This window comes from Arabidopsis lyrata, assembly GCF_000004255.2.
Source record: "Arabidopsis lyrata subsp. lyrata unplaced genomic scaffold ARALYscaffold_7, whole genome shotgun sequence".
NCBI lineage: Eukaryota > Viridiplantae > Streptophyta > Magnoliopsida > Brassicales > Brassicaceae > Arabidopsis > Arabidopsis lyrata.
The window spans coordinates 23,966,130-23,976,689 of NW_003302549.1; the positions used below are offsets into that span (position 1 = coordinate 23,966,130).

The 10,560-nt window shown below is 34.5% G+C and overlaps 2 protein-coding genes across 2 annotated transcripts; both read left to right on the forward strand.

Moving 5' to 3' along the window:
- The first annotated feature begins 477 nt into the window (after positions 1–477).
- On the forward strand, positions 478–3,392 carry LOC9304845 (probable dolichyl pyrophosphate Man9GlcNAc2 alpha-1,3-glucosyltransferase). Its single transcript, XM_021019581.1, has 6 exons — positions 478–1,014; positions 1,097–1,280; positions 1,372–1,479; positions 1,926–2,087; positions 2,247–2,499; positions 2,607–3,392. Exons 1-6 carry the CDS (start codon positions 587–589, stop codon positions 3,071–3,073), a joined length of 1,602 nt encoding a protein of 533 aa, XP_020875240.1. The 5' UTR covers positions 478–586; the 3' UTR covers positions 3,074–3,392.
- A 2,754-nt stretch (positions 3,393–6,146) lies between these two features.
- On the forward strand, positions 6,147–9,923 carry LOC9304846 (cytokinin hydroxylase). Its single transcript, XM_021016702.1, has 5 exons — positions 6,147–6,757; positions 7,001–7,227; positions 7,315–7,556; positions 7,874–8,258; positions 9,371–9,923. Exons 1-5 carry the CDS (start codon positions 6,478–6,480, stop codon positions 9,791–9,793), a joined length of 1,557 nt encoding a protein of 518 aa, XP_020872361.1. The 5' UTR covers positions 6,147–6,477; the 3' UTR covers positions 9,794–9,923.
- Positions 9,924–10,560: the final 637 nt, after the last annotated feature.

Here is a 10,560-nt window from a genome sequence, read left to right on the forward strand (position 1 = left end):
CTAGCTAGTCTTCAAAGCCTCGGTAGCTCTCTCGAACGCTACAAACACACTAAGGGAAACATGATACTTTGAAGGTAAGCAGCAAGCCTTTGAAGAACACACCCTATGATATACTAAAATGATATATTGGATGGTTAAGTAACAGAACTAACATGGTCTCCACACTGATTTAGACGTACAATATCAATTTTTTTTTTTTTTGGCTAGATAAGTAAATATCGTATAAAATGATGAAAAGTTAGGATTTAATCCCTCGGCAAAAAATAAATAAAAATCAAAGAAGTAAACTTTCTTTTAATTGGAAACTTCAAATGAGCAAGTGACTCGCGGAATTTTCTTATGTGCTTTCAGAGCTAACTTGGTTGCTAAATGATATATAATATTTTCAGAGTAGTGAATCGAATGGTGTTCTTGCACTTCTTGCAGATATAAGGTAAATTTGTGAAATATAGAAAATACGAGGGCTTTTAGCAATTTTCTCTAAACCCAAACCGAGACCGATCCAAACATCACGGGGTCGATTTTAATTTTTGCATCAGCTTTAGCTGAAGAGAAAAACTAAACGGAGAAGACAAACAAAACAACGATGCCGAAGAAGAAGCCGGCGAAACATTCCGGCGACGATGACATCACCGCTCCGGTATCACCACAAACCGGAACTTTAATTGATACCTGGTGGTGGTTAACACATAAAGGAACCACCACTTCATTTCTCTGCATCTCCCTCTTCGCATTACTGATCCGATCTGCTGTATCAATGTACCCATACTCCGGCGCCGGAATTCCTCCTAAATTCGGCGATTTCGAAGCTCAAAGACATTGGATGGAGATAACCACAAATCTTCCAGTTATCGATTGGTATAGAAATGGCACTTACAACGATCTCACTTACTGGGGATTAGATTATCCTCCATTAACTGCTTATCAGAGTTATATCCATGGAATCTTCCTCCGAATCTTCAATCCTGAATCTGTTGCTCTTCTAAGCTCTCGTGGTCACGAATCTTATCTTGGGTAAATGATCTGATCCTTCAATTTTGTTGCTTGTTGTGAAGTTAGGGTTACTAATTGGAGTCACATTGGTTTTGTTATGCAGAAAATTGTTGATGAGATGGACAGTTTTATCGTCTGATGTTCTCATATTTTTCCCAGCTGCTCTCTTTTTTGTGTTAGTGTACCATAGGAATCGAATTAGGAGTGGTAAGAGTGAAGTAGCATGGCACATTGCTATGATTCTCTTAAACCCGTGTTTAATCGTCATTGATCATGGTCATTTTCAGGTTTGTATTGACCGTTACCTCTATTGGTGTTGCGATTATGTATCGTGTTCTATGGTTGTATATGATTCTCATTAGGATTTGTTTGTTGTAGTACAATTGTATCAGCTTGGGACTTACAGTCGGTGCTATTGCTGCGGTACTTTGTGAGAGCGAGGTTCTCACTTGTGTTTTGTTCAGTCTAGCTCTTAGCCATAAACAGGTGACTTTGGGATTCTGTTCTTGTATTCTTATGTTTCCGTAGTAGAATGTTGGTATACTTTGCTCTATTTTACAGAAGGTTTAAGGTACCGCCAATCCCTTTTCGTTATATGTAGATGATCTGACACGTAATGGCTTTTACCAATCTCATAGACTGAAAACTAGATGGTTTCAGTTCCTTGGAAAATATGAGTAGTTACTTCCGTTATGTCAAAATGTCTAATTTGTTGAGGTTGTAGTGTAGTGTTTATGGCCATACATATTTCCCATCGTGGCATTTATGTAAGATGTTCTATAATCTATACATACAAATTACAATATTGTTTATCTTATGCGGTGCTTGATATATATGCCCCTTTGTTTATGTATGTACTTCATTATAGTATCATATTTCTGTTCCAGCTTAAAACGTGCTGGTCATACTGTTTCATTGTGTCGATGTTGCAGATGAGTGCATACTTTGCTCCTGCCTTTTTCAGCCATCTATTCGGTAAATGCCTAAGAAGGAAAAACCCAGTATTTGCTGTGATTAAGCTTGGAACTGCAGTCATAGTGACATTTGTTATTGTTTGGTGGCCATATCTGCATTCTTTGGACGACTTCTTAATGGTAAATATGTATTTGATAATTTCTCGAGAAACTAATTGTTTGTCTCTGGTAGAACTGAGAAATTGTACTTTTTGCTTCCTCTGATGTAAATTTCAAACACCCAATAGGTCTCATTCATTTTCTTGCTCATTAATGTGAAGCAAATTGCTGATGATGCAGGTTCTCTCCCGTCTTGCTCCATTTGAGAGGGGAATATACGAGGATTACGTGGCAAATTTCTGGTGCACTACTTCCATACTCATAAAATGGAAAAAACTGTTCACAACACAATCCCTCAAGTCTATCAGCTTAGCTGCAACTGTATTGGCTTCTCTCCCTTCAATGGTTCAGCAAATCTTGTCACCTAGCAATGAAGGTTTCCTATATGGCTTGCTCAACAGTTCAATGGCTTTCTACTTGTTTTCCTTCCAAGGTATATATATTTCAATTTGATCTTCAATCTCCATGCTCAATCTCGTCACTATTGCCATCAATTATTATCTAACAGTCCCTTTTGTTTTGCTGTGTTTGAATCTGCAGTGCATGAGAAATCAATCCTGATGCCTTTTCTCTCTGCAACACTGTTAGCTCTCAAACTCCCTGACCATTTCAGTCATCTAACCTATTACGCTCTCTTCTCGATGTTCCCTCTTCTTTGCCGTGACAAACTCTTGATCCCATACTTAACACTATCTTTTCTCTTCACCATCATCTATCATTCACCCGGGAATCACCATTCTATACAGAAAACCAACGTTTTATGTTTCTCCTTTAAAAACTTTCCGGGTTATGTTTTCTTACTACGAACCCATTTCTTCATCTCCGTAGTTCTTCATGTCCTCTACCTTACCACTCAACCTCCTCAAAAGTACCCTTTCCTATTCGAAGCACTGATCATGATTCTCTGTTTCTCATACTTTATAATGTTTGCCATTTACACCAACTATACGCAGTGGACTTTGTCAAGTCATTTCAGGTCCTTTGATAAAGAAAAGAAACACATCTGAAGACAAAAGACTCAACTATTGAGAGCAAGGTTGTTTGATTCGGTTCCATTTTTGTTTTCTTTGTCTTTTTGGCTAAATTGAATGTAGTTTAGGGTCTTTACCGAATCAAGTCAAGATCATTACAGTAGAATCTAGCTAGACAGAACCGGTGGTTTATTATGAGAGTTGTTGTAATTGGTCCAGATCTACTAAATGTTGGTATATACTATATTCCAATGCCTATACATTGTATTATGACTTAGATTTCAAAATTTAAGGTAGAGATTGAACCTTTTATGAAAGGAAACGTAAGGTTTTAATGAAATTTTGTGTTGTGCAATCATGTCCCGAATGTTAAAGTGCCACAGGTCATAGCTATCAGATTAATATGACGGCCAGGATTAAACATTTTATATATCAATCACATTGTTTTTTTTTTTATTTTTATTAAACACATTCTTTTTTTCTTTTCTCTTTTTTGGCTTCAGAAACTAATTCTTGAAACTTTATTATCTCCTAGAACTCGAAGTACAGATTTTGGTAGAATCATAAAGGGTCCCGAATCATAAAGAACTAATGCTCTTTTTTTTTTTTTTTTTTTCAATAACTTTATTAGATAAGCTTATACAAGCCAATTTTGGGGGATATTGTTTACATAGGTAATTAGATGCGGTTGGGTAGTAAAGAACTAATGCTCTGAAGATCGATAAATTGCAACATATGACTAAAATAATTTTTGGGAAAATTCCCAAAAAAAACTCTAACTATTTAATATTTGCCTGAAAAAAACTTGAACTTTTTTCGTTGCCGGAAAAAACCCCAACTAATTACCGCTGACAAAAAAAAAAACACGAACTATTTTGTTTTTCCAATTTCCTCTCGTCTCCGTTACGGACGTTAACGCCGTTGTTGACGCTGTTACTATTTTTTGGGAAAATTCTTGAAAAAACCCAAGTTATTTAAGTTTGCCAGAAAACTACCAAATTATTTGTTCGTTGTTAGAAAAATACATAGATCAATATTTTGCTTTTCTTTTTGTCTTCCATCAACAATGTAAGATGGTGAGAGTTAATAACTTTATGTGTTCTCTTGAACCTCATAAAAGTTTTCAGTTTTCATTATTACTTAGGACAATTAAATTTAAGAACAAAAATATACAAATAGATTAGTCGATTTTCAAATTTCTCAATTAGATTTGTTTTTGGATCTATTCAGGCTTTACATATTTTGGGACATCATCAATAATGGAACTCTAAATTTCATAAGAGCCCCAAAAACCTTGGTAGATCTTCAAAAATTCTCTACATAAATCGCAAAAAAAAAATACTCCAATCAAGCAAAATCCACCAAAATTGAAGGTAAAGCTAGCTTAATCAAACCAACTCAACGCTAAAAAAACGAATATTCTAATTGTGTTTTTTTTTTGTTCTAGTTAAAAAATTTGGGAATCAACTAATGTAATTGTGAGTTTTGTTCTAATTGAAAAATTGAAAAATCGAATAATTTAATAGTAGTGAGAATTTGTATGAGGTTCAAGAGAACACATAAAGTTATGAGGTCTAACAACCTTACATTGTTAATGAAATAAAAGAAAAGGAGAAAAATGTTTATCTGTGTATTTTTCTGGCAACAAAAAAATAATTCAGGTAGTTTTTTGGCAAAATTAAATAACTTAAGTTTTTTTAAGGATTTTTTCTAAAAATAGTAACGGCGTCAACGACGGCGTTAACGGCCGTAACGGAGACGGGATGAAATTGGAAAAACAAAATAGTTCGTGTTTTTTTTGTCATCGGTAAATTAGTTGGGGTTTTTTTCCGGCAACGAAAAAAGTTCAGGTTTTTTTCTGACAAATATTAAATAGTTGGGGTTTTTTTTGGGAATTTTCCCAATAATTTTTTATCCAAAAAAACATATGACTAAAATAATTCATCGACCAAAAATTTGGTCAAAAGATTGAAAACAAAATTATAGATTTACTAGATTATAAGATCCGCATTATGCACATGTATTTTAGATTTTTAAAATAGATATTCATATATGTTTTTGTTAATTACTTTTATAATTTGGAGATTTTATTTTAATATATATATATAACTATATATGTTTGTGAAATAACAAATAGAACATCTCAGCTCAATCGGTATATAAGGTGCTAGTCGATTCTTAGAGTTGCATTAAAAAAAGTTTTGTATCACAACGACATCATTTGGTTTAACAGAGATTGAAAATGAAGAATTAACCCCGTTAGTTTATTCCGTTAGTTGACTAACGATGTGAACAAAATGATAAAGTTAATGAAAATTGGTTATTTAACCAAAAAATAAATAAGATCTGGTTAAATGATTGGTCGAGACAAGCGAGAAGTAAGTTTCTGTATAGACTACTCAGACTTGGTAAAGATGGTGTTTTCTCCGACGGAATGACCAAGTTCCTCGTCTTACCTAGAGGCGATTCAAAGCGACAATGATGAGTTTGATTTTTTCTCTTTATCTTTGATTTTTCGACATGCAAATGTAAAAACGGATAACTTGGCACGAACTGTTCGTACCCAACCGAAAATTATTACCTATGTAAAAAATATTCCTCAACATTGGTTTGTATAAGCTAATCTAATAAAGTTGTTGAAAAAAAAAACAAGAAAAAGAAGAAAAATTCACTATATATGAGTAAATTAAAAATATAAATACCCTCAATGAAATAATGGACATTTAAAAAGTATTTTTCCCAACTTAATTTGCAAAATTTAATTGTTGGCATGCATTATACTTTCATGATTGAATATTATGAAATATGTTTTTACCATATGTAATTACTATTTTCGAACATTTATCTTTTGATATAATTTTTCTTTTTTCTCTTTTGATTCTCATGAAATGAGTTTAATTTTTTTAAAAAAAATTTGTATATTGTTTTCTAGAATTACTACCAAAATCCAAAATACTAAATGATTTATTAGGCATATTTCTTAAACTTTTAGGATGTACCATAAAATTTAAATTTCAGAATAGTTAATTAAAAATTTAGGGATATACTAGTTTATTTCTTCAACTTTTAGGAAACCTTCGTGAACATAAATGTTTTTTGTAGTTTTTGAAACTTTCCAAAGTTGTGGTATCTCTGAAATGTTAAAACTTGTTTTTTTGTCATAAGAATATCTCTCTTAAAAGTATGTGTATTAAATGGAAATGTGTAGCCAAGCAAGGTATGAAATAACGAAATTTACTGATTTAGTTCACCATATCTTCCATTTCTTTAAATGAAAATGTAACAAAGTACCATAATTAGTTCTCCCAGATTTAGTACCCTACATGAATGTATATTGTATCTCGACACTATAAATACACCATTACTCTCTTTCTCTCCCTCTTGATATCTTTTGTTTCTCTCTACGAATCTTTGTTGCTGGACAAAAACAAAAACCAAAAATGTTGCTTACAATATTAAAATCACTCCTCGTGATATTCGTGACCATGATATTGAGAGTTTTATACGACACCATATCGTGCTACTGGCTAACACCTAGACGAATCAAGAAGATCATGGAACGGCAAGGCGTAACGGGTCCTAAACCGCGTCCGTTAACCGGAAATATCCTTGAAATCTCGGCCATGGTTTCGCAATCCGCTTCCAAGGATTGTGACTCTATTCACCATGACATCGTCGGTCGCCTTCTCCCGCATTACGTTTCTTGGTCAAAACAATACGGTATGGTCTTGAATTGTAACAAATTTGTGTTTTCTTGGTCATGAATTCTAAACATAGATTTTGTTATTAAGTTGGTTCGTTTAATATTTAGTGACATAATACAATGACGGAAATACCCTTCAAGTAATTTTTTTTCCGAAGAATGTTTGGTCTTTAAACTTGATTACAAAGGATTAGAGGAGGATTACATTTACATGTAATGAAATGAGTAAATTTTAATTATATTACGTTTTGGTGAAACAGGGAAGAGATTTATTGTGTGGAACGGGACGGATCCTCGGCTTTGCTTAACGGAAACGGAATTGATAAAGGAGTTGCTAATGAAACACAACGGTGTAAGTGGAAGATCGTGGCTACAACAACAAGGGACTAAGAACTTTATCGGCCGCGGTCTCCTTATGGCTAATGGCCAAGATTGGCACCACCAACGCCACCTTGCTGCACCGGCATTTACCGGAGAAAGACTCAAGGCACGTCAATAAAAGTAGCATCATGCAAACAAAAAAGAGCAAAGTTACTTGACGTTGAATGACAAATTAAATACCCTTATGATGTAGGGATACGCACGGCACATGGTGGAGTGCACAAGCAAGCTAGTGGAGAGGCTGAGGAAGGAAGTTGGGGAAGGAGGATGTGAGTTAGAGATAGGAGAAGAGATGCATAAACTCACTGCTGATATTATATCGAGGACGGAATTTGGAAGTAGCTTTGAGAAAGGCAAAGAGCTTTTTAACCACCTCACTGTCCTCCAGCGCCGTTGCGCTCAAGCCACACGCCACCTCTGCTTTCCCGGCAGCCGGTTGGTTTTCTTCCTCACTCGAGAAATCATAATTAATCTCTATTTTTTTTAGTGATTGAAGAAGTTTGAATTTTTGAATGGTGGTAGTGGACAAAACATATTAGACCGTCATCCGCTGCCACCATACAAATTCTTAAACAAAAAGTTAATAGATATTGAAAACTAGTTTTTTTTTTTATATGTTGTGATTTTCGGCTGTGAAGCAATTTTTTTCTGTCACTATTTATCCTCTATCATGTTTTAAAACGTATAATGTTTTAGGAATAACTTTTAACTGTGGTCAAACGTTGACTTCATGTCAAATCTTTTGTATCTAGGTTTCTTCCAAGCAAATACAACAGAGAGATCAAGTCTCTGAAAAAGGAAGTGGAACGTTTGTTGATTGAGATCATACAAAGCCGCCGAGACTGCGCTGAGATGGGTCGAAGCAGTACTCACGGTGACGACCTTCTCGGGCTTCTCTTGAATGAAATGGATAGCGACAAGAACAATAACAATAACAACAACAATCTTCAGTTGATAATGGATGAATGCAAGACATTCTTCTTTGCTGGCCATGAAACCACGGCTTTGCTCCTCACATGGACAATGATGCTCCTCGCCGATAATCCCACATGGCAGGAAAAGGTCCGTGAGGAGGTTAGGGAGGTCTTTGGCCGCAATGGCCTTCCCTCGGTCGATCAACTATCCAAGCTAACCTCGGTACGTACATTCACTTTTAAATACATGTTACACAACTAATGAATAACTTCTAAAATCTATTCCTAATTAAGATCAACCTTCTCTTGCAAAGTCTTAACTTATTGTGAGATTCATAGTCAACGTAGGAATTAAGTCATACATAAACGTAGTAGTCTACTCGCGGTTACGACCATTTTTGGCTCACCATTCATAAGTTTGGTGTTGTAAAAAGAACTCAAAAATACGGTCTAGTACTAATCCTTCAGTGACCGCTTCAACTTTTCAACCTTAAGATTTTCCCTGACTATATTGTGTAGATTGTGAGTAGGACTCGAACTCCACTAACTCATAGATATAAAAAGATGATATTTGTTGTTTGCCTCAAATAATAATTATATAACAATATATTATAGTAACTTGTTATTTTATTTGAACTAGTAGAATTATTTTTATGATGGATAGATGGGTGCGTGTGGGGTAGTAACATTTAACACAGTATAGGCAATGCCACTAGCATCGTAGTGCTTCTTCCATAACTAAGCTTATAACATAGTCATAGTCGGCACAGAAGAACCCTAATGAGTAGATATCATTTAATAATGTCTTCATGCTTTATCTTTAATCCAAGTTAGAACCCAAATAAATGTTTTAACAATGTCTAGGCTTATTGTTCTTTAAAGATATATTTGTACGTATTGGGATCAATCGTTACATGTTTATAACCGATTTTATATAGAATCATACTTTTCTGATTAGTCTAATAGTTGTAAACTTGTAATATTTAGATATCACTAACATTGGTTAAGCCAGCTTTGAGATTTGATACGATATAGAGATTGATAAATAGATCTTTCAGGCATACATAAGATATGGCTTCCATTTGTTTAGTGATTAGCACTAAGGCATGCTTTGCATAAAATATTATCAAAAAAAATCAAAACCTGTATTAACTAATGATTAGATATTGACAGCTTCATTGATTGTCTTTTTCAAAAGGAAAAGTCAATTCCCAAACTAAAAGATGTTTGAGAAAGAGTCAAGAGGCACTTCACATGATCACAAAGATATGATTCCAAAATAAATTAATAGAATATTCTACTAACTTCTTTGTCTTTTTCTTCTCTTTGCAACAGTTAAGCAAAGTGATTAACGAGTCACTTAGACTTTACCCTCCAGCTACTCTTCTACCAAGGATGGCATTTGAAGATTTAAAACTAGGTGATCTAACAATTCCAAAAGGTCTATCAATATGGATACCGGTTCTTGCGATCCATCATAGTGAAGAATTATGGGGTAAAGACGCAAACCAATTCAACCCCGAACGTTTTGGAGGCAGACCATTCGCGGCTGGTCGACATTTTATCCCATTTGCAGCTGGTCCACGAAACTGCATCGGACAACAATTTGCGTTGATGGAAGCAAAAATAATACTAGCGACGCTAATTTCCAAGTTTAACTTCACAATATCAAAGAATTATAGGCATGCCCCAATCGTTGTGCTTACTATAAAACCCAAGTATGGAGTTCAAGTGATATTGAAGCCATTGGATTCATGAGGATTTTGCGGTTAAAATAGTGATTTGGTAAAATACGGGGAGAGGAAAGATTTTGGGGTTGAGGTATTTTTAGTAGTATGACAACAAATTATGTTAATTCTTTTTCTTCAAAAAGACATTTTCTATCGTTTTTTATGTGTGTTTACGACATACCAGTGATTTTTTGTAATGTGTGACGAGAACAAACTCAAAACCCGCATGATTGTTTTAACATATTTTGAATATTACTGTATTTCTTTCCTAGAATATTTCAAACATAAACTTGTCTAGTAAAAAATTTTAATAGGGAAAAATGACGAAAAATGCGCGAACTTTTAAATTTGGGACGAAAAAAGCATGAACTTTCGAAATATCAATTAAATCATAAAGTTTAGGTTCACTTTTTACAAAATAGTGAAGTTTATTTTGACTTGGCCATTTCGGGCATGCCGTTAAATTTCCGTTAACCAGACAATCACGGTGTTAAATTTCCGTTAGAACTCTCCGTTGACTCTGAAACGACGTCGTTTTGAAACTCTGAAACGACATCGTTTCATTAGAAAATAAGATGAAAAAATTGCATCCATGGAGAATTGAACAACTGACCTTCTGGATTGATGAGAGGCGCTCAACCGTCGCGCTACAATAACATTATGGAATCGAACCAAACCGAACATATATATACTAACAAATAACTATGTACAATAAATTAAACCTATGTACAATTAATTGCCAATTACAAAAAAAAAACCCCAAAACCCAACTTTAGCAGTGGTTGCGCGTATGCG

What these genes read in the sequence shown, in the direction of transcription:
- LOC9304846 (XM_021016702.1), top strand. Translation starts at nt 6,478, where the DNA reads ATGTTGCTTACAATATTAAAATCACTCCTCGTGATATTCGTGACCATG. An exon ending in CTCTGCTTTCCCGGCAGCCG is followed by an intron (nt 7,557 to 7,873) that starts GTTGGTTTTCTT and finishes TTTTGTATCTAG; the next exon opens with GTTTCTTCCAAGCAAATACA. An exon ending in AACTATCCAAGCTAACCTCG is followed by an intron (nt 8,259 to 9,370) that starts GTACGTACATTC and finishes TCTTTGCAACAG; the next exon opens with TTAAGCAAAGTGATTAACGA.
- LOC9304845 (XM_021019581.1), top strand. Translation starts at nt 587, where the DNA reads ATGCCGAAGAAGAAGCCGGCGAAACATTCCGGCGACGATGACATCACC. An exon ending in GGTCACGAATCTTATCTTGG is followed by an intron (nt 1,015 to 1,096) that starts GTAAATGATCTG and finishes TTTGTTATGCAG; the next exon opens with AAAATTGTTGATGAGATGGA. An exon ending in TTGATCATGGTCATTTTCAG is followed by an intron (nt 1,281 to 1,371) that starts GTTTGTATTGAC and finishes TGTTTGTTGTAG; the next exon opens with TACAATTGTATCAGCTTGGG.